General features: G+C 40.2%; 1 protein-coding gene across 1 annotated transcript in view; it reads left to right on the plus strand.

The window, feature by feature from the left end:
• The window catches only part of Tbx15 (T-box transcription factor 15), a 108,413-nt gene extending 87,490 nt beyond the window's left edge, over nt 1-20,923 (plus strand). Inside the window, exons 7-8 of the mRNA XM_046458295.2 lie at nt 7,031-7,128; nt 18,494-20,923. Coding sequence (XP_046314251.1) covers nt 7,031-7,128; nt 18,494-19,278 — 883 coding nt within the window. The 3' untranslated portion in view covers nt 19,279-20,923. The remainder of the gene's footprint in view (nt 1-7,030; nt 7,129-18,493) is intronic.
• The last annotated feature ends 2,292 nt before the right edge of the window (nt 20,924-23,215 follow it).

The raw sequence follows: 23,215 nt of genomic DNA on the forward strand, positions 1-23,215 counted from the left end.
CAAATCTACACCTTCATCTATTGAGCTAAACATAGGAAACCGCTATACTTACTGATCAAAAATAGCAAAATAACAGCAATTTCATATAACTGAACTTCATTCATTTCTAGCCATTCAAATCATAAGTATACAAACCAGAGCGATAATTACTGCACATAGTACCTGAAGTCCAAATTGTTCGTTTTTACCACCACATTGAAGTGTAGCATTTCCCCTGGGGAGATTTGCCTGTGGTAAAACTGAATATAGTGAAGACTGGCTATCCGTATTTGCAAATCCAGCCAGGCCCAGCATCCAGAGAAGGATTTCACACTCCTCTTTAGGCACAGCTTACCAGTCAGCAGAATCCATGCCCTCATCCATCTCTGGCTCCCTGTTGCTCTTGAAGGCTCGCATAGCAAACCTAGAGCCAATAAGCTGTCCACTTGCCCTTTTTCAACACACACAATGTCCCAAGTGTGTCCCTCCTGTTGAATTTCTGTTTTCATTTGTTCTCTCTGGAGCCATTGGCTATATTTTTCCAGCCAATCTCATCCTGCTCTTTCCTGGCAATCTCACTAGCCCCTGTAGATTTTGCATACTTTTTTTGTTGTCCCTGGCGTGGGTGGCTTCTGCTGTTTAGCAGATCTATGGAAGTCATCAGCTCCTTCTCAAGCGCCACTGCATCTAAAGTTCAAGGTAGCTGGCCCTGTGCTGGATTTTGGCAGCAGCAGCCAGCTGATCTCCTCCTATTCACCCAGGCCATAGCTGTTCATCATGTCCCCTGGCTTGTGGTCTTTTAGCAAGTACTTAACATTTTTCTCTGCCTTATTATTTGTTCTCTCTCCCTTTTCATGAACCTTTTCCACCATTGTCCTCTTGGCCATATGGCTTTGCCAGGGAAAGTTGGCAATTGTTTTATTATCTATGGCTCTTGCCCAGGGATGGTGTCATTCAGCGGAGTGACTGACGTCTCTTTAATGGCTAACATATTGAAGTCTGAAATATCTGCAAGATAATGAGGCCTACAGGGGCTTGAAGGATAGCTTTTGGTTCTTTGAGGAGAGATGAGAAAAGGAATTAGGTAACATATGGTTCTGAATTCCAGTGGAGTAAGACATATTCTGCTCTTACAGGCCACCACCTGAGCGTAATGATTTAGATTTGTTTTGCTGGAGTTAAGACCAGTAGTCCTCAGTCTTTCACTATATTTTCTTCCTTGTTTGGGTATAGTTTGTCTTTAATCAATCTGTGCTTAATAAATAACAATTAGGAGAAAATATTATCATGATCTCCATATTATAGATAGGGAGCCTTTGGCATGAAGAGGTTATATAACTTGGCCAAGGTTGCACGAATAATAAGCAGGGTTGCAATTTGAATCCAGGCAGTTTAGCTCCAGAGCCAGTGCTCTTAACTGTGATGCTAATCCGCCTCTCATGTGATTTTAGTATTACCAAATCCAAGTAGGAACGTTCCAGTCTGCTTAGTATTATTATGGATTTTGGTCATACTTCTTAAGGCAGTGAAAACTCTTCTTGGACTGTCATTACTACCGATTCAAACTCCAAGTCTGTGTGTGTGTGTGTGTGTGTGTGTGTGTGTGTGTTGGGAGTTGGCAGGAATTCCAAAGTGGGACTCACTCTGTGATGAACAATTTTAATTCAACTCCAAGCATCTTTCCATTGGCTACTTCTTCTTCCAAGCTATTGGAGGAGGCACATTGATGACAACTACTTGATAGTGTAAATATACTCATTGTATCAACTGAAGCTAAGATTGGAATGAATGTTTGATTTTTATTTAATTTGCAGAACTCTACTGGGAAGTATTTTAGAATATTCCTGGACAAGAAGTATATTGAATAATCAAGATATTAGTGATGTTGGAGCTGACTCCAAATCTAGTGAAAGAGAAGGAAGTGTGGAAGGTTTGACCTCATCTCCTCGATGGAGCAAGGACAGTATAAGAATGTTGTGTCATAGTAATAATAAGACCAGAAACAATAGTATATCCTGGTTCTGAGTCTTTTCAAATACTGGAACAGTATGATAAAGGAAAGGAGGCACACCACCACCCATGAGATGAAATCTGAACACTGAACATGGAATGAATGCCTATGATGTCTATGTCATTTCACACCCTGAACTTCCATCACCTTGACTTATTTTAAGTTTCCAGAACACTCCTTCTCTTCCATGCCTCCAAGTCATTGCACATACTGTTTCTTAGTAGAGAAAGGCCTTAATGCCTCATGTCTGAATGGAAGGCTGCTGAGTACATTTTATAAATAAGGTTAAATAACTGGTCCCTTTGTGGGGTCTTCCTTAAGTTTTTCAGGTATATTAAATACTACTTGCTTGAGGTGCCATGATATCTATGTATCTCCAGTGCATCACATAGCTCAGAAATTAGTCATTTACCCATTGTTCTCTTTTTATTGAACAGGATACTCCTAAAGGATATCAATTGAGATCTCATCGTGTAACAGACATTGTGTTAGACATTGGGGCATGGAAAATCATGCCCCTAAAGAGTGAAGATGCTTTATATCTCCTGAACTTAGCACATATTTTCCCCCCTGATCAAATAACTCCTTTATGATCTCAAAACCCCTGTCACATTAAGTTACCCTTAGCCTTTGAGAGATGACCAATGGTCTTATCAACCCATTGCATATGTTCCCTTTATCACCAGCAAGTAGTATGAAGCATAGTTAAAGATGAGCCAGAGAGGACTAAAGAGAAAATAAATGGAAGAAACAATAAAAAGAAATTCCCTACCTCAAGACAAGTAGAAATCAGAAACTATGCATCAGAGTCTATTGAATGTTTTCATAATTGTTGTTTTAATCTTCAAACATCTGCTGGACTTTGGAGGGTTGATCCTGCCTTGCCATTTAAAAAAAATGAGATTGGAAGGCTATTTCTTTAACAATCTGGTTATTTTTCCAGATCAGTTGATCTTGAGGCATCAATAATTTGTGAGAGAGCTCTTTGGATTGCTTTCCCTCCTTCCTCCCCCCCCCCTTTTTTTAGCACATTCTCTTGGTTGACCAGCAAACACATTGACAGGTCTAAAGAGAAAAGTCCTGGAAAGAAGAGAGGGAGTGGCAGCCAGAGGACCAAAGAAAGGGAGTTTGGACATGGCTTGTGTTGTCACTGGAGCAACTGGTTCACAGGGGAAAATGAGCAAGAGTGGGACATTTGCCAATTTGACCATCTCTGATTGGAAATCTCAGAGATGATATCTGTTGGTATGCAACAGACCCAAAGAGACCCATTGTGGGGCATGTGTCAATGAAACCATGGTTGCTCAAGGCAGCTTTTCTTCATCTCTGAGGCAATGAATTCACTTAAAAAAATGAAAATGAAAAATTTTACAAAACTAATATAAAATTATGGAGAGTAAGTAAATAATGTGTACCCCAGGATAAACTTGGAATAGACATCCAAAGGACTGAAGATATTAACAAGTAGTTGGCAAGGTCTCTTATAAGAGACCTTGAAGGATAGAAATGACTGGCCTCTGGTAGGGGACTCAGACTCTATTGAAGGTCAAATACTCCATCACTGAATCAGAAGAAATCAAAGGAAAATGGAACCCTCTCTGAGACCTAGGTAAATAAAGGCACAATCAATCATAATTAGCTATAGAAACAATTCCCCAAATCTCCAACTCTAGAGGATTCCTTTCATTGTCAGAAACTTTATTTTGTACCAAGTTGTTTTCTTAAGTTTTAGGTTTAGAAAAAAAAAATGAATGCTAGTAAAACTTAATGCAATGATTACTCTGTTATAAGACATCTATTCCTCTACTTCCTAATTCAATTCATATCAATTGAGATCTCATCGTGTAACAGGCATTGGGTTAGACACTGGGGCATGGAGAATCATGGATCCAAAGCCTAAGGTGCATACTTGCTAGTGGTGGAGAGAGGGGAATTTTGTAATCTTGCCATAACACTACACCAGTATAAAATTAGTGACTTCTAATAATTAGATCTGTCCAATGAAGCTTGATAAAGTTTGAGAACGAATAAAAAATATGACACACAGAAAACAAATAGGATTAATTTTTTTAAAAAGAGATATACTTTAAGTACATAAACAGATTGACTAATATAAATCTGTGATATCTATATCATCCTACGTAGGATAAAGCATATCACAGGATAATTTATACTATCTTCTTTATAGTATAAATCTGTAAGAGATGGAGCCATAGTGGATTACTAAGGTATGGCTAGTAATGTTGTGGTCTTAGCCATTATTGGGGGAAAATCAGAACCCCTATCTACTTAAGTCTACCACCAAAATAATCCTTGTGTGACAGACCCTTTGATGGACCATGGATGTGTTCATATGAGGCATGTTATATATTGCATTCTTAAGCTAAAGAAGGTCTCATGGGTGAGGATGTGGCAGGCAGACTTTGTGTAGAAATGTGTACTTCTATCATTCACCCATTGATATGGACCTAGAGGGTGATTCTAACCAAATGTCAGAAAGAACTTTCTAACAGATCTTATAAAACACTGAATATTTATATGCCAACAGAGTCTGGATGACAGGATGATGTCAGAGGAGAATGTAGATGATACCCTAGACCCTTCTCAAATTTTAAATCTGGTCCTATAGCTCTGTTTTCAGTTGGATTTTAGATTTATGTATTTATGTATTTAAATAAATGTATTTAAATACATTTCCCATGTATTTACAGATACATGGGAACTATTTTATAGTATAAAGCTGATTATAGTATAAATTTGCCTCAGCCTTTTGGGCTATTATGAAAATGAATCCAAAGTTCATTTTCTGTTTTTTTCAATGAATACAATATTGGCAGTATATTAGTGTATTATTGCCATTTTTCACAATCTTCTAGCACTTGATTATGAAATGAGAAGGGATTGTTCTTTGTCCTTGAGCTAATATTTTGTCCTCATCACTGGTACATGCTCCTGGAAAGAATGGAATAAAACCTCTGCCATTTGAGTGAGCCTCCTGAGCCGCTAAAGGGAATCCTAAGATGTTCTGGTGGATCGCCAGCATTCCACAACAAAGCAGTAAGGTCTAAGCCTGGCCTATCTATTTCTTCTGTCCACCAAGGCTCAGCATGGCTTTATCTAACTATCCCCTTATTATTCTGAACTCCCTGATGGCCTGGGCTCTTTCTCCCCACAAATAGTTTCATGTACTGTATTCAGCATTAACTTAGAGCGACTATGTGGAGATGTCTTCTATTCCTACTTCTAACAGATTAACAGCTAATAAACACCATGCGACACTCTCTCCTCTGAACCTCTTCTTAAAATACAGAGTTTGGTTTGCCAACCTTGGTGTATTTAAAGCCTCCGAGATTCCAGGGAAGACTTTAGAAAGTTAGCTGTGCAAGTAAGGCCTATTCAGAGAGGACATTTTTCCAACACAAAGAACCCTTCCGTGTGTCAGCAGCTCGTGTGAGAAGAACCTCAGGGGATACTCTGGTCATTCATAAGGAAAGGATAGTTGTTCTCACTTCAAATAAAATGTCTCACTTTATTTTTGGCGTGTAAGACTGAAGAGAACCTGTGAATGTATTATCAAGGGAGTGGAAGCCTGTCTGCTCCGGGAAGGTGCATGGTGCAGCCTTCTAGTGACTTTGCAACAAGAAGACTCAGCCAATCTCTTCTCCACTTCCCTTCTCCTCCGTCCCCATAGTCCCCTGCTTCCTCTCCCTCCACCTAGATAGAAATGACACAGTTGCAAAGAAAAGTCAGGAATCAGATGCTGCGTTCAAAGCTTTAAACAGAGCCTCAACCAGTGACTGTGTTTGGGGGGATATGGAGTATCAGCAAGAATATGTTGAAATCATCCTGGATAATTATCTGAGGACCATGTATATCAGCCTCATAAAAGATAACAGAGATACAATTCATCGAAGGGTAAAGCAGACAGTGTGCACATAGTCGGTTGATAGTTTATCTAGTACCACTGAACCAAAACCGTCAAGGAGTTTAACTGTAAAATATTGGTTATTTCCTAAAGTCTGGCAGTTTGTAAGTCCCAAAGACCGGCTGAATGTAATCCCAGCAGCTCAGGAGGCTAAGGCTGGAGGATAGCAGGTTCAAAGCATCAGGAATTTAGCAAGGCCCTAAGCAACTTAGTGAGGCCCGATCTCAAAATAAAAAATAAAAGGGGGTGGAGATTGGGCTGAGGTTATGGCTTGGTGGTAGAGCACTTGCCTAGCATATATGAGGCATTGGGTTTGATTCTCAGTGCCACATATAAGTTAATAAATAAGTAAAAAACAAAAGGTCCATCAACAATTAAAATATATTAAAAAAAGGTGGGGTGGAGATGTGGCTCAGTGGTTAAGTGCTCCTGGGTTCAATACTTGGTACCACAAACAAATACTAGCTGAATTATTAAGTTATAAAAATGCAAAGTAAAATATTTGTAGACTCGTCTTGTCTTGGTCTTTTGGCCTGAGGTATAATTTCTGGGACCATGCCCTTTCTTTGCCTGTAGGTAGGTATCTTTTGTTGAAATGGAATCTTGAGTGTATTTGATCACATACTCTCCTTTTATTTGTTGTCGGGCTCATCTCTGTTGATTTAAGAATTCTTAGAAGCTACATGAGTTTGACAATTTCATTGACAGTTTACATACCTGGGTGTGGAGTTGATGATGGCATTGTCCTGAGCTAGAGAAGCAGCCAGTGCTACTTTCTGCTCAGCTGTACTCATGATATTAGTGACCTTGACCTTTATCATTCAATATGCTCTTTTCATACACAACAAACTTCCTTTGAAGAATGCTCAGAGTAGAATTTTATCATGGTTATAAAGTTGCCTGCAAATAATCTGAATAATTAGGTTAATTTGTTCCTCCTTCTATAGTCTAGCAGAGTCTATACCTCCTGCCTTTTCATACTGATTTGTCCTGATGGTGATGTCTCAGTGCCTATAAAATGCCACCTGCCAAACAAACCACCTCCAGATCTTTAAAAAGTCAGTGTATTTCTCAGGATTACTCACCACTTTATTTTCTGACTTTTCCTTCTGCAGAACTGGACTTGAAGCTATCATGGAAACCTATGCTTTCTGGAGACCTCCTGTGCGCACACTCACTTTTGAGGATTTCACTACCATGCAAAAACAGCAAGGTAAAGCCCTTGGGCAGGGCGTCTGCGTGGTGACAGGGTTGGGAGGTGGGGCCTGAGCTGAGTGTAGCACATCTGGCCCCAGGCCAAGACATGGGTCACACCAATTCTCCTGGAACAAAGAGATCTCAGTAGCTCCATAAATAACCCAAGCATCACCACCAGCTTGTGCAAACAAGCTTGTTCTAGAGGCAGCGCTTCATCTGGCATTCGAAATTCTTTTCTCCCTTCCTAAAAGCATGTCTGTGTATTTATGATTACGATGGTGATGAAATCATTGTGGAGTATTACTAAGCGTGCACATAGGCCTTGGTATTTGAAGAGACCCTCATCATAATGACATTTATTCCTCATGGAAGCTTCAACAGCTTTCTTATTTCTAAGTTTTTTTTTTTTTTTTTAGATACAAAAAGCCTTCCCTCCCGACAATGGGAATATATCCTGTCAAGAGCTCACAGTAAAAAGCGGGATGCTTCAGGCCTATCTGAACCTTGCAATATTGTGCTCTCGTGCTTTGCTTGTCTGAATCAACACTCCTCTCAAGTTGGTGGGCTAAGTGGACTGTGTCCCACTGTCTTTGTGTTTTTTTATCCAATTTCTAATATTTCTTCCCGTGTAGTGCAGACTGGGAAATCCTGGCTATGTATATAGAAGGTTCCTTGGTGGACTTCAACTCCTTTTCTTGGTCTACTCCTATTCCTAGGGCTACCCATCTTGGTACCTGAGTGGAAGCTTCCCAGGGTGTAAGATGGTGTATGAATGTCCTTCTCCAGCTTCCCCCCTGCCCAAAATTGACACTGATCAACATGTACAGACCAAGCTCATTCTGTGGCTACCACGAATAGAGCCCAACTTTTGAATGTGGAGTTCTTCCATTAAGCAGGCCATTCTAGGACTTGATAATACATTATACTGAATTCTCTTCTCAGCAGGGCCCCTCTCCCTTTGCATACACTGAACCAGGTTCGTCACCAACATCATTGAAATCTCTTATGTTTTACGATGAGTTTAGTAATTTTAATCATGAACTCAGGAGTCAAGACATTTTAGGGTCTTACCACTATTCCTTCCTAGCTTTGGGACCTGGGTCAGGTCCCTTAAGATTTCTGATGTCCCATTTTTCTCTTCTGCATTATATAGATGAATATGCTAGAATATTTATTGAGAATTAAATGGGATAATGAATTTAAAATCATCTGAAGAACTCAATACATGCTAGTTACCCATTGTCACCCTCATCAGCATCACCATCTTCATCCCCCCTTATATCATTGGACAAGCATTCCTAACAGGGATAGAGAATATGGTCTTTCTGATAATAACTCATTCAAAGCATGATTAGGCTGTCTGTCTTCATCAGGATCTGCTGAGGTTAGCAATCCAGAATTTTCATCTCTTTTTTTAATAGATGGGGAGGAACAGAAACCTTTCATATGAAGTTACGTTCTTCCCAAAAGACTGTGATTAGAAGCCGTGTCAATTATTATTATTTACTACTGCTTTGAGCCCTTCTCTCCCCTACAAGGCATAGCTTTTATTGGAGTTAGGGAGGCCTGGATCCTCACCTTGGATGGTCTTCTCTATCAAACTTTGGCAAGTTTCTTTTACTCTGAGTACCAGTGGACTCACCCATAAACGAGGGATAATTATTTTGGGGAGGCAATTTATATAAAGTTCCTTTATAAATGGAAGTGTGTTGTCCAAAGACCCCTATCCAATCTTTTTCTGAGGTGGTTAGTTACTTATTTGCCTTCACTTTACCATTGATTTTCCAAGCTCTAGCTAAGCAGGAGTTTGGATTGTGGAGAAAGTAGACAAGGTTGGCAGAGATATTGTCAGTTCCCAAGAGCAGGCATCAGTGGTGATAGTTCTGTTCACTGCTGTGTCTCCAAGATATGCCACAGGGCCTGGAACCCAGGAGGTGCCTAACAAATGTAAATAAAATCCCTTGGTGACCCCCTGGCTCAGGTGGGCAGCATCACTGTCAGCCTGTGCCTTGTATGTATGTGGTGTGGATATGATGTGCTCACTGGGGGTGGCCACCTGCATTGCAACAGCCTGTGAGGCTGTGGGGCAGATGCAGGCACAGGAAACCTGCATGGATGCTTAGGTATGCAGTACAGCAGGTGTCATGGTACTTGTACTGAGCATCAGCATGAAGGCTTATTATTGACACTTTAATAGCAATTGGTTTAGGAGAAACTGAACTATCAAAGCACAATTTCAAAACTATCTCAGTGACCCCTTTTTTATTGGGGGGAACAAGCTTGAATTATGAGATACATGTGGTAGTGGAATGAGGCTAAAGGAAAAGCCAGTTTACTGAATTGTTTCTATTCAATAGTTGATGAAATTTTCTATTAAGTGGTTTAATTGAAATCTATTTCTGAATATATAGTGAACTTGATCCAGATTCTTATTATTAGAAACTATGTGTTTTGGTTTCCTTTTGTTAACAGACTGTAAAAAAACCATTCTCTCCTGCCTTAAGAACTAAGAGTTCTAGTAGCTCTGGACAGGATCACTTTAAAAATGCATAAAGGAGACATCTATGCTGAACTGCTCTGTGTCTTGGAAGGAGTAGAAAGTGATGTTGTCAGTGGAAGCTTCAGTGCACACTGTCCTGTGTAATTCCCTTTTAGTGAGGGGAGAGTTGACAATGTTGGCTACACGCCTAAGATCCCAGTAGTGACTGACTCACCCAGGTCAGCTTCAAACACACAAATGTTTGTCATGTCAAATAGTACACCTAGGACAGTTTTGTCCTCCTACTGGTAGAGACTGCATCAGTCTTTCTACTTAGGTGAGGTTCAACATGCTTTATTCTCCCTGCCCTGGCTGTCATTCATTAAGACTCATATGCTAGTAAAATTTCAAGAAAAACACTCTGATGAATTCATCATAGTTTTGCAGAAACTCAAATTCTTCTATTTAAAAGACATATTGAATAGAATGTTCTGAATTGTCATTTTTTCTTATTGGGAAAAGAATTCACAGGATTCATTGTCTTCAGCCTTTGACACAAAAAGGAAACCCAGGCATTTAGTGGTCTAGTACTATCCTCAGTTAAGAGGTTTCAGAAAAGCGGAAACTGATAATATGCCTCATTTGTTTTACAGGGCAGTTTCTACTCCTCCAGGCCACATTATTCTTATTCACTAGAACTTTAATTTTCCATAAGAGTTTAGTTTATTCTTATTGATGGTTTATTGTTCAATAACTTGGGCATTAGCTCTAAAAAGTTCTGAATTCCATTTTTTAAATGAAGTCTATGGTATGGTCTTATCTTCAGGTGTCTTCATTTAGAATCAGCCAGGTAATTATGTGTTCAGAGAGTCTGGAGATAGAAATTCTCTTTCAGGGATGACTTCTGCTTGAGTGCTGATAGTAGCAGGTAGGAAATGAATTAACCATGTAAGCGATGCGTGGTAAAGGTGACCGAGACAATACAGACACAGAGAGGAGAAGAAATAAGAGCCCAGGTCCATTAGAATCAAGTATAATGTGATCCTGTTGTTCCTCTGGACATTCTTGAATACAGTGTGCCTCAAGTTGCTCTTACATATGATGGAGCCATTTGCATGGCCCAAACTGAGAGAGTTTTTGTGAAAAGTGACTTCAAGTGATCTGATAACTATGTACTATAAGGAATGATTCTGATGACCCAGAAGCTGGCAATTTATTTCCCTATGTGGAAAAATGAGGAGACTTCCATTTCAGAAGGCTTCCCTTCTGCTAAGATTTCAACAGCATTACGTGTTTGTCAGGCAATTTTAATGCATTAAAAGTATGAGGTCTGCATTGGTGACTAAATTTTCATCTGTTTGATTTGTATTAGTTAAGAGTTGGTCAGTGAGAGGGGTCAAACAGTGAGCAAGTCACATTAGTAAAATATTGAGAAAACAAAATTCAATGGAAATCAGCCTTTGAACTGTAAAGTCACTGTAATGATTCAAATATAGTCCATTTATACAGACCTTGCTTATCTCTAAGATGAAGAATAATGCCTATCTATCTAGTTTTCAACTGTGTATTCACACAGAATTTTTAAAAGCACTCCTTCCCCAATGTCCACTAAACTCTGTTTTAATGGGTCTCAAAATTCTGTGACAGATTTTTTTTTTTTTTTTTTTTTTGGTCAAGTTGTTTCCAAACTACTTACTTGAAAAACGAGTAACTTAAAACTGCCACCTCCATACAATGGTCCACAAATGGTCTTCTTTCCTTCTGAAGGTTTCATGATGCGTTGTTATCATTAGCCAGCCTTTTACTAATTAAACTTAAATGACCAATTGAGATAAACAGTTCTAAGCTGTTCTTCCACGGCTGATTAAGACTAGGGTGACAGGTGGTAGGGGTAATATTCATTTAGCCTTCTGAGCTTTCTGGGCAGACTGGGTCACCTTGCCAGTTCCAGCAGTTTGTCCGTGCTTTGATGACACCCACAACAACTGTCTCATATCACTAATAACCAAAATGACCCAGAGGAGGAGAGTAAGAGAAGCTCTCAGTGCACATGGGCTTGCCTGAAGCCATATCAACCATGGCAGCATCAGCAGATTTCAAGAATTTAGGGCCATCTTCTACCTTCTTTCCAGAATGGCAATCAATCTTTTCCTTCAGCTCGGTAAACTGCAAGCCATGTGAGCTGTGTGACAATCTAGTCCCAGGACATAGCTAGCACTGATTTGGTCTAGATGGTTTCATAAAGCCCTCTTTTTTTGGTGTGTGTATGGTATAGAAAAAACATTTTGATTTTGTAGCATGGTTTACACTGTAAGAATGAGATGCTCCACATGGGAGGTAGAGACCATCTCAATTCAACCCTCTGAAATAACAGTACAGTTTGAGCATTCCTAATCCCCAAATCCAGAATCAGAGATGCTCCAAAATCTAAAACTGCTTGAATCGCTAACATGATCCTCACAAGTGGAAAATTCCATAATGTGAAACTTTGTTTTATGCACAGAATTACTAAAAAATATTACATGAAATTACCTTTAGGCTCTATGTGTAAAGTGTATATGAAACAAAAATGAATTTTAGGTTTAGGTCCCATCCCCAACATATCTTATTATGTATATGAAAATATTTCAAAATCTGGAAATATTTAAAATCTAAAACACTCTGGTCTTAAGCATTTTAGTTGAGGGCAACTCAACCTGTAATTGGTAACATTGTATTTCTTCCCCCCTAATGTCCCTAATGCTCAATGTGTCCAGAACTAAGTCTGGCACCCTCCCACCATCCGCTGGTCATCCTGTATATTTCTTTCCCTGTCCTGCCTTCTATGAACCACCATTACCAAGCTCTGGACTCTGTCCACATCTCTAACCCCATTTCTGCCACCCCACTTTGAGCTGCTGTCATCTCTCACCTGAATGACCATGACATCCCTCAAGCCTCTATCTTTTCCTCTGAGCCATTCTCCACATCTCTTCCTTTCACCCCCTTACTCCAATTGCTGAGAACTTTCAATGGTCACAGTTTACATTCTCTGTAGAAGACATATCCTTGGCAAAGCCCACTAGACCTCGCATGTTCTGTCTTTTCTGCTTCCACTCTAACATAGAGATGGGGGCAATGAGAATTATAGATAAGTTAGTGCCTTAGATAAGAGAGTGCTTCCAAAAGCACCCAGGAGTTACTAAGCATCAATGAGTGGTCCCTTTCATTATCGGCGGCTGATCTAGTTATAGCCTATGCCACTTTTCAAGCATGCTGTGCTTTTTCCTGCCACAACTTGTTCCTTTGCCTGAGAGGCTACCTCCCATTCCCTGGCCTTTTTAGTGCTATCTATTTTTGAGAACTCAGCTTAAACCTCACTTGCTGGGGACCCTCTGCTATCTGTAATAAGCTGAATCCTCTTTTAGAGTGTGCTCTGGTTTATCTGGGTCATTCTTTGGTTAATGTCTTTCATTCACATTTTTCTCACCAATTTTTCCCCACATGATTATTACATTTTTGGGTCCAAGCATAATGATGCACATCTGTAATCCCAGTGACCCAAGAGACTGAGGCAGGAGGATCACGAGTTCAAAGCCAGCCTCAGCAATTTTAGTGAGATCCTATCTCAAAATAAAAAATAAAAAGGGAGATGTGGCTCAGTGGTTAAGCATCCCAGGGCACAATCCCAGGTACTGGAAAAAAAATTCTGGGTGCAGGAATGATATCTGGCTCATATTTGGTACTCAAAAAGTCATGGAAGGAATGAGTGAACTCAACTCTGCTGGGTGCTATATTAAGGGAATAGTGTCAATGTGTTTGGCAAGAATTCACTAACTTAAGCTAAAATTCAAAAAGAAAAGAGATTAGGAAAAAAAGGAACAATAAAGGTATAAACTAAGAAGAAAACAATCTTGGTTAAAATGTAGTGAAGGAAGTGTCCAAGACATCCTCTAAGTAGAAATAACAGGAGAACTAGTTGGGGTCAATCATTTAGGGTCTTGACTGTCCATATGTGTGTGTGTGTGTGTGTGTGTGTGTGTGTGTCATGGGAAGTATGTAAAATGACCTTGAAATTGAGTCACTTTTTCGTCTATTATTAGGATTTCTTATGCTGTCATAGCTAATGTTAAGCATTTGGGTGACAGAATTAATGTCAAGAATAGAAAATTAAGGGGAAGGAGAGAAGTTATAGGAGAGAAGAGTCTGGCTCTTAGAAACAAGTAATAACATGGAAATTTATCCTTTACTATCCCAGATGGGGTTTTATCTTACTGTTTCTCAATGTATTTTTTTTGGGGGGGGAAGCACAAAAAAATAAACCCCAAAGAAAACTGTATATGAAAGTCCCCATATTACAATCTGGAAATGATCAATTTAAAGATGCAAAAGTCAGCAGGTTTGGTATTCTGGATTTTCATGGTCGCATTCATCTTGTATTTGTGGTACATAAATATATCCTAGGTTGTTGTCCTTGTGTGGGATCACTGCTAAACATGTATTCTTTTGGGTTGTTTTGCCTTTTAGCCTTGAATTTTGGAGCAAGTTAATGTCAGATATGAATTTTAATGTACCTCCTTACTTTAGTCCAGGGGTAAAATAGGATGGAGAGGAATGGGGAGTGGAGCTTGATACTAGACCAACTGAGAGTCTGAAGCTATTTATGGCATTATATTATGGAATTATATTTATGGCATTATATTTGAGGTGGATTAAGGCCTCAGAGGATAGTGGGAAAGACACACTAATTTGTGCTTTTTCAATTTCTTTCGCTTTGCTTGCATGTCAAGTACTATTGTGAGCACTTTGTAATGTGTATTCTTTCATTTTTTTCCCCCTTGAATGTGAAGCTGAAGGCTAACTTGCTAAGGTCCCAAAGCCAGAAAGATAGCTAGGACAGGAACCAGGATTGTCTGGCTCTATGCAGCATGTTTGATCACCAAATAAATTTATGTCAAGACTCTTAGAGCATCCAGAACCTGGCAGATACAGAGGAGATGAAGGTGACAGGCAGACTATGCTAAACGGGAAAGGGAGGCAAGCTTTTCTTTGAGAGGCAGCTCTGACCCCTTCTGTATGGCACTTCTTGGCCTAGCTTTGCTGTGCTGAGAGGTCTTCACTCATTCAAGTGTTGAAATGCAAAGGAGGTGGTCTGCCTCTTTAAGTTTATTTAGCACTTGCCTGGTACTCCCAACTTGATAACAGTTGGCAGGTTGTTGGATCATAAGAGAATAAAGACTTCTCAGTGTCTCAGTTTTCTATTTTGCAAAATGGATACCATAGTCTTCTCTCTCTCTCTCTCTGAACTGTGAAAAATAATTATTATCTGTATTGAGGACTTGTGTGCATACATTTTTTCAAACTGGATGGAAGCAATGTGACCTTCTCTTGAACAGGCTTGCTTCCCCCCACACCTGCCCCTTTAAACACTAGTTCGTATGGAGGCTCCCACCCCCTAAAGCTCAGCAGGCCACCAAATCTCATTTCCAGTGAATGTCATTTAAAAGCCAAAGCAAGCTGACTACAAACTTTTTAACATGTGCCTCTCATCTGCTCAGCAGAAATCCCTGTAACTTGTTAATAGTTCCCTTCTTATTTTTTTGTAGTGAAACCAATCAAGGCCTTAAATCAGTACCATTCGTTCCATCTTGGGCCATCTGAGAAAACCATTTAGAGTTGTAGCAAGTCATATGCTCCATCTTGCACTTCCTGCTGCAGGGCTAGGGCCAGTGCCTGATGGAGCATACCTATAGCAGGACAGGACAGTGTGCTGAACAGGTGGTCTCCTCGGGGGCCACATAAACACCAGATCAGGGAGAGCAGGACAGGCTTTCAAAGAAAAGACACCAGATTCCTATCTCGTAAAACACAAATCTCTTAACAGCCGGAGTCAAGTTTCTCCATTTGTGCCACAGCACTTATTTCAGTGAAGTTTATGGTGTTTAGGGTCGGAAAGGAGAAAGATGGATAGGATGCCTCAAAGAGAAGAACATGAATTTCTGAGCTTTCTGTAAGGCACAGTGGACTAAGGTATTTGGATGTTCAAAAACAGGAAGCAGGTGATGTTCTTCCTCCTCCTTCTCCTCCTAGAATTTTCCCTTTCCAGAACTCCTTCATCATATCAAAATGATTCCTTATAAAGCACTTGCGGTTGACTACTCATGCTTTACATTACTTTAAACCTCAGGCACAGTGACAGTGCTGAGAAGGACAGAAACTGAGTTTAAGTCCTCATTTCCCAACTGAGAATTAAGAGGTAGAATGTGTTGCTTGTGGTCCAGAGCAGGGAGGAGGTCAGTGATCTGGAATCAGGCGTGAGATTTTCCCACCATGGCTAGCTACAGGCTGTATTTAAAATGTTGGTCTTTTCTATTACTGTGGAGTAAAAACCATTTTACTTCTGTAAAAAGGTAATTTGTTTATATTTGTAATTTGTTTATTTCTGTAAAAGGAACTTGAGAACCAGAAACAAGGTATAAAAATTTCCTGAAATGACTTTAAAGTCAACAATTGATTGGGTGAACTCTAAATCCAACTGGATTTTGAAAGTTCATTAGGAAAATTCTTTTGACTAAGGAAGAGATGATATTAGTTGGGCTTTATAAAAAATTGGTCCTGGATAAACTTTAGATAGGGCAAAGGAGACGGAGGGCAAGGGAGGAGAAATGGGGTAGGGAAGATGATGGAATGAGACAGACATCATTATCCTCAGTACACATATGGAAACATGAATAGTGTGACTCTATTTTGTGTACAACCAGAGACAAGAAAAATTGTGCTCTATTTGTGTACTATAAATTGAATTGCATTCTGTGTCATATATAGCAAATTAGAAAAAATAAAATTAAAAAAGAAGAAATCATAAAAAAGAAAAAAATATTGGTCGTAGAAAAAATTATTAACAAGAACCAGATTTGTACATCAACAACTAGTATTATATACCTGTGGATATAGGCAGAGTGTTTTTTTCCATCCATCTAAAAATTAAATTCAACTTCCTCTTTGAGGCATTTGATTCTTTATCCATACATCTGGGATCTCTTTCTCCTTCCCTAGAACACTGTGGGTGGTTTCTCTATAACTCAGTATCTCTGGAATCCTCCTATTTTCTTTGCAATTTTCTTGCTGATAAAAACATTTTTTTCTGCTCCTTTCTACCTAAAATGCCCTTTACCTTTGTATTGTGCTTAGTCCCAATAAGAGTTGTAGGTGACCTAAAGTGTATAGCACCCCTTGGAGACCACAGTAGGTGAGAAGCTATTGTGGGACAGTACCATGATGGCAGGGGGGAGGGAATTAGACTAAGGAAGATCCCACAGGCAGACAAAGCAGATGCTCACTCTGGAATTCAGTGAAGGGCTCAATAGGTCCAGCACTCACCACCATTTTTAAATTCCATTAGGAGAGACAGGAAATGGATGTTGCACTCTGCGACTTCTTGACCCTGGAAAAGAGAAGGCTTGCAAAGGTCATTTTGGGCCTTCTTAATCTGAACCCATTTGAAATAGGTTGGAATGAATTGGCCTTTCTTTAGTCTGCTTGTGTATCAACTACTCATCCAGATCTCATATCCACTTGTCCTAAGATCAACACTTTCAAATACAGATTCAAAGATTTTTAGAAGTGGAAGGATCTGGAGGTCCTTTAAGATGAAGTGCGGATTCTGGACTTGAGAACTCATTAGAAATGCAAATTTTCAGACCCTGCCTGAGACCCATAGAATTAGAGACTTTGGAAGAGAGTCAGTAATCTGTATTTTAATTAGCCCTTTAGCTGATTCTCATGTATATTCAAGCCACAGAATTACTACTTTTGGTCCTATGAAATGAAGAATTCAGGTTGTATATTTAGTTCCTAATTCTGGCTGAACATTAGAATAATTTGAGGAGGTTTTGATATGACAGTCCCATGCCCCCCAAACCTTCCTTTAGTTGGTCTGAGTTGGAATCCTGGAGCATCATCATTTTTGAGATGGCAGGTCCTCTCAGCTGGAGAGCCACTGATCTAAGTTAATTCCTTATTCCTAGATGAATAAACGGAAACCTATAGAGGGTAAGTGAGGTGTCCAGCATCATATGGGTAGTTAGTGTGGCAGAGCTTTGAGTAGAGCCCATTATCTCCTGACTTTCACATCAGCTTAAGGACTGTTTGGTCTCTTGTCCCAATAAATATCAAGATTCCAAGGTCTCTGATTACAGATTTGTTGCAGTCTCTAACACTGGATAGGCTCCTTTGAAGGAAGACCACCAGAGCCTCTGGACCACAATGATTTTCTTGTGGATTAGCCTGTTTTATTATAACTTAGCTCATACAATTATGCTCATATGTCTTTCATAAGACAGAACTTTAATCTCATGCCTCAAGTCTGACCACCTGGTCTCTCTATTCTGCCCTCCCAAGCCTCAGTTCTGATACAGCACCCTGTTCCAGCACCTGGTTTCCACTAAGATCAGAGTATGCTATATTTTGAGCTGGAAGACTAAAGATAGAAAAGTAGGAAACAATCACTGGTTAAAATAGGCATTTTGTGCATTTCCATTGAGAATGGGAAAAGTTGAACTAGTGGATTTTAATGAGGATCACTAGAGGTCTTATTAAAAAGTGAATTTTACAGTAAGAAATGGAAAAATGGATATTGGAAATCTTATTATAATTGAATAAATAAGACTAAGGCTTTACAGAAATTAAAAGAGAGTTTAGTGTTCTTTTGTGTCTTCCTCTTTATCCTCTCTTTTGCAGAGTGTGTGCATTTGGGTGTGTGTTTATGGTGGAATCACTGGGTATGGACTTTGACTGAAAATAAAGATGTGGGTCTATAGAAATCAGTCCATCTTGGGCATTTGAAGGCACCCTGTGTGGCTCCCATTTGGCCCAGGTAAACCCATCTAAAAATACTCAATAGTATTTATGTTTTATTTTTCAGGAGGCAGCACAGGTACTTCCCCAACCACCTCCAGCACTGGGACACCATCCCCATCGGCTTCTTCTCATCTTTTATCTCCATCCTGTTCTCCTCCAACTTTTCATTTGGCCCCCAACACTTTCAACGTGGGCTGTCGGGAGAGCCAGCTGTGTAATCTAAACCTCTCTGATTATCCACCTTGTGCCCGAAGCAACATGGCTGCCTTGCAGAGCTACCCAGGGCTGAGTGACAGTGGCTACAACAGGCTCCAGAGTGGAACTGCTTCAGCCGCTCAGCCCTCTGAAACCTTCATGCCTCAGAGGACTCCATCCCTCATCTCAGGAATACCAACTCCTCCCTCGTTGCCCAGCAACAGCAAGATGGAAGCCTACGGTGGCCAGCTGGGGTCCTTCCCCACTTCCCAGTTTCAGTATGTGATGCAGGCAGGCAATGCAGCCTCCAGCTCCTCATCACCACACATGTTTGGGGGTAGCCACATGCAGCAGAGCTCCTACAATGCCTTTTCTCTCCACAACCCCTACAACCTGTATGGATACAATTTCCCCACCTCCCCTAGGCTAGCTGCAAGCCCAGAAAAACTGAGCGCCTCTCAAAGCACTTTACTCTGCTCTTCTCCCTCCAATGGGGCTTTTGGAGAGAGGCAGTACCTGCCCACAGGGATGGAGCACAGCATGCACATGATTAGCCCTTCACCTAATAATCAGCAGGCAGCCAACACTTGTGATGGCCGGCAGTATGGGGCAGTCCCAGGTTCCTCCTCCCAAATGTCTGTACACATGGTTTAGAGGTCAGTCCAAACACCATGGAGCCTACGGGAGTCAAGCCCCCAGAGTCTCCGTGGGCAGATCCTCCTCTTTGGGAGCCCCGTGCCTTTGGAAAATAGGAACTGTGTATTTTTTTTTTCCTGGAGGGGGAAAACACATACCCAAGAACAACAAGAGACACTTTTGAGCCACTGAAGAATACTTGCAGTGAATCATCCACAGCTCAGTGGCCATTCTCCTGCCTTCCCAAACCTTAGTTTTATAAAGCATCGTCTATGCCAGAGTGGCTTTTGAAGAGACTGAATAATCGTTTTATAATAATGTTAAGAGAGATGCTAGCATGTAGCAGCCATGAAAAGTTACACACACACACACACACACACACACCCAGACCTACCTATACCTACTTACATGCATACATACATGCACATATACAAACCTACACATACACAAATCACCCTGCACACTGACTCTGAACTGGGTGAACTCTGTGGATGGAGGCCCAGAGTGGGTGCTTTCACCAAGAATTTGTCTATGTACAACACTAGATGGACTGGGCCAGAAGTAGCCATCAGCCTTTCTTGCCTGCAGCTTAACCTGCTTCTGGAAAGAACGGTGTATCCTGGAATCCCTCTCTGCCTCTGAGGGTGACTGGACTTGGCTTCCTTAAATTGCTTTTAAACTTGGGCTCTCTCCACGGAGTGTGCTGTCCTTGATATTCCCAGTGGTGCGGTAAAAAGGGAGTGAGAGCTTCTGAAAGAGAGAGAGAGAGAGAGAGAGAGAGAGAGAGAGAGAGAGCGAGAGCAAGCAGGAGAAAATGGAGAGCAAGACAGAGAGAGAGAAGGTGTGAGCAATGAGAAGAGTTTCACCAAGGAAATGCGCTAGAGTTTGTTTCCCCGCTACAGGATACAGAAGGCATCATGGTGTTACTAAGGAATAAATCTCTCTGGGACACTGTGCATGGTCAGGGCACCAGTGAGAGGGGCCCAGGCAAGGAATGTATCTCCATCCCACGTTCTGACCACTGTGATCCAGAAGAGAGAAGCAGCACATGGGAGTTGCTGATCCCACAGCATGCAGCCTGGCAGAGTGGGGAAAGAGAAGAAACGCGAAGAAGGAAGAATTTTATAATTCCCCAGGTGATATCAAGAGTAGAGGCAGCAAATAGAGGCCTGGCCTCCACATGCCTCCACAGCCTGAGCTGGACCGCCAGACCACTGGCCCCCAAGGCAGAGAAACTCTGTCACGTTCCAGGGAATTACAGATGGGTCTCCTACATGTTTCCACTTGCCTGTAGATCTCCATTTTTGTCAAATAGTTCATTGCATTTTGAAGTTTGGGGTTTTTTTCTTTCATCTTTCCTTTTCCCTTCAGATCCTTTAATGATAAGAAAACAAAGCGAAGCTTGGTACAAGCTAAAATTTTTAAATGGTGTGGAAATGCAAATAATGCCAAGTAAAATAATACAGATAATATTAAGATTTTTGGTTTTGAGGTGTTGTAGATAAATGTATTTATATGCCTAGTGGGGAATCCAATATTGAATATTAAAAAAGGGGGCAATAAAAGGGTGTGTAAAATATGTATGAAGAAAAGGTGTATAAAAATTTGCCCTTATGCACGGAACTGTTTCTAAGTGCCAAGCACAGAATGCCGCTAAATAAAATCTTTGCAATTTTTTTTGGAGTGTTTGTTTTTACAGAAAAATGAAATAACAGGCTTGCGTATTTGTGTTCTGCTTTACAATGAGCATGGCACATTCATATATACTACCCTATGTGATCTTCATACAGACTCCAGAAAGTAAATATCATTATCCTCATTTTACAGTCAGTAACTGAACTGCGGAGAGATTGAGCAAATTATCCAGGACCATACAATCCATCAGAGAGGGAACTAAGACGTAAAGCCAGGTCTTCTGACTTTAATGGGATTTTTTTTTCTTTCATTTCAGCTGCAGAAAATCATGTGAGTATAATAATAATCCTTATTGTTGCTCTGTGCCAGACACTATACAATGGGTTTTACATAATCATCTCTTCCTCCAACAATTCCGTGAGATGGGTATTATTTAATCATCATTTTGTAGATCTGGAAGAAAGCTTTTAAACACTGGCTGATGACCTCAGATAACAAGTGATGGAGCTGGAAGTCTGACCTTCAGGTCTGTGCAATTAGCACCACGTCATTTAGCCAGGGCTCCAACAATCCTGGAAAGGATGTGGATGATCAGGAAAGGAGACATGACCTAAGGGGTTGAGGCAAGAGTCCCTCTGAGATTGGAGTTTGCTTGATATGTTTAATTGTAAATTGAACAAATCACTATGGCGTGGGAGAAGCGGTTTTGAGCTTTCATGCACCAAGTGATAATTTATAAAAAACTAATAAAGTGTTTGGGCTATGCCATTTACAAGTACTTTCACATATTTTCTTTAAGGCTCACAATAACCATGAATGGTAAACAGGGCAGCAGGAAGCATTGTTTGTATATGGGGAAGTAGGACCATAAAGAGTTTGACCTGACCATACTTAGGTGTATGGGGAGCAACAGAATGAGGACATGAAATCTTCTGCTCTTGCCCTACCCCAGACTATTTGCTGGTTAACAGCTATATTGGTTTCTCACTGATTCATTTTATCAGAATTAATTTGAGGGGCTCAGGTTCCCAACTACCACACTCTTTCATTAGAAATGAAGCTGAATTGGGGAAGCAAACACCTTAGTTAATCATTCTTTTGATTTTTGCAAATAACTTCAACAATGCCAATAAATACTATCAACCCTTAGGTCATTGCCAACATAGTCGAGACAATGACCAACTGGTTACCTGCATGTATTTCAGGCTGTCTGGGTATGACCGGTTTCAAAACTTAAAAAGACACTCTTATTAAGAAGCCTTGTAGGGCTGGGGATGTGGCTCAAGCGGTAGCACGCTTGCCTGGCATGCGTGCGGCCCGGGTTCGATCCTCAGCACCACATACAAACAAAGATGTTGTGTCTGCCGAAACACTAAAAAAAAATAAATAAATAAATATATATATATTTAAAAAAAAAAAAAAAAAAAAAAAAAGAAGCCTTGTATTATTCTTTGGCATAAAGGTAGACCAAAACCAACTATTTCTTTTTGATTTATTGGCATACTTAACATTGCCATTTGGCTTAATGCCCTTTGAGGTTTTAGATAATAATCATGACATGGCAAGCAACTCACTTGGCATAGAAATCTCCAAATTGTCATTTAATAATAAAAACAATCATTTAAGCAATCATGTAGAATAGTAAATACAGAATACTTCTGTAATTAGTATTTATTAGAATAAGCCCAGTCAATTACATCTGAATTACAGTATATGCTTCCATCTGTACCTGAGGAAGTAATTTTTTCAACAAAATGAATAAACACTTGTCAGGAATATGTTCTTCCAATTCCTTTTAGTGAAATAGTGAAAATTCTTGGTAATAGGCACAGCGATTACATTCAAAGGGCTATTTATTAAAAGGATTGTGCCACTACAGGTTGAGATGCACCATCCTTGCTTGTGTTTCCTTGGGAAAGTCTTTCTCATTCATGTGTGCATCCTCAGTGCTCAGGACAGACAGTTCATGGCCTCTTTACGGAGCCTCAGTACAAATTTACACTTATTGTTGAATTTGTTGATCAAATCTATTTTTCTAGGTCGGCGCAAAATGATTGGCTGAATTATTATTCTCCCCAAATTAAAGGGATCTAAACTAAGACTTATTGTTCTTCATAAGGTATTCTATTATAAATTAATGTACATTTAACTTAGGAGCTAAAAGGCATCATACATAATGAAGGATAAAAAAAAAACCATACATGCCACGATTTCTTTCCTGAAAAGGCTCACTTTTCAGGCAGTCGGGTTCCTCTCTGGCAAACGTTATGAAAGCCTCTGGTCCTTCAGGGAAAATGCTCAGGGTAAGAAGGTGAGGCTG

This window comes from Marmota monax, unplaced genomic scaffold (assembly GCF_021218885.2).
Source record: "Marmota monax isolate L192 unplaced genomic scaffold, Marmota_monax_Labrador192_F-V1.1 WCK01_AAM20220418_F8-fsc00087, whole genome shotgun sequence".
NCBI classification, from domain to species: domain Eukaryota; kingdom Metazoa; phylum Chordata; class Mammalia; order Rodentia; family Sciuridae; genus Marmota; species Marmota monax.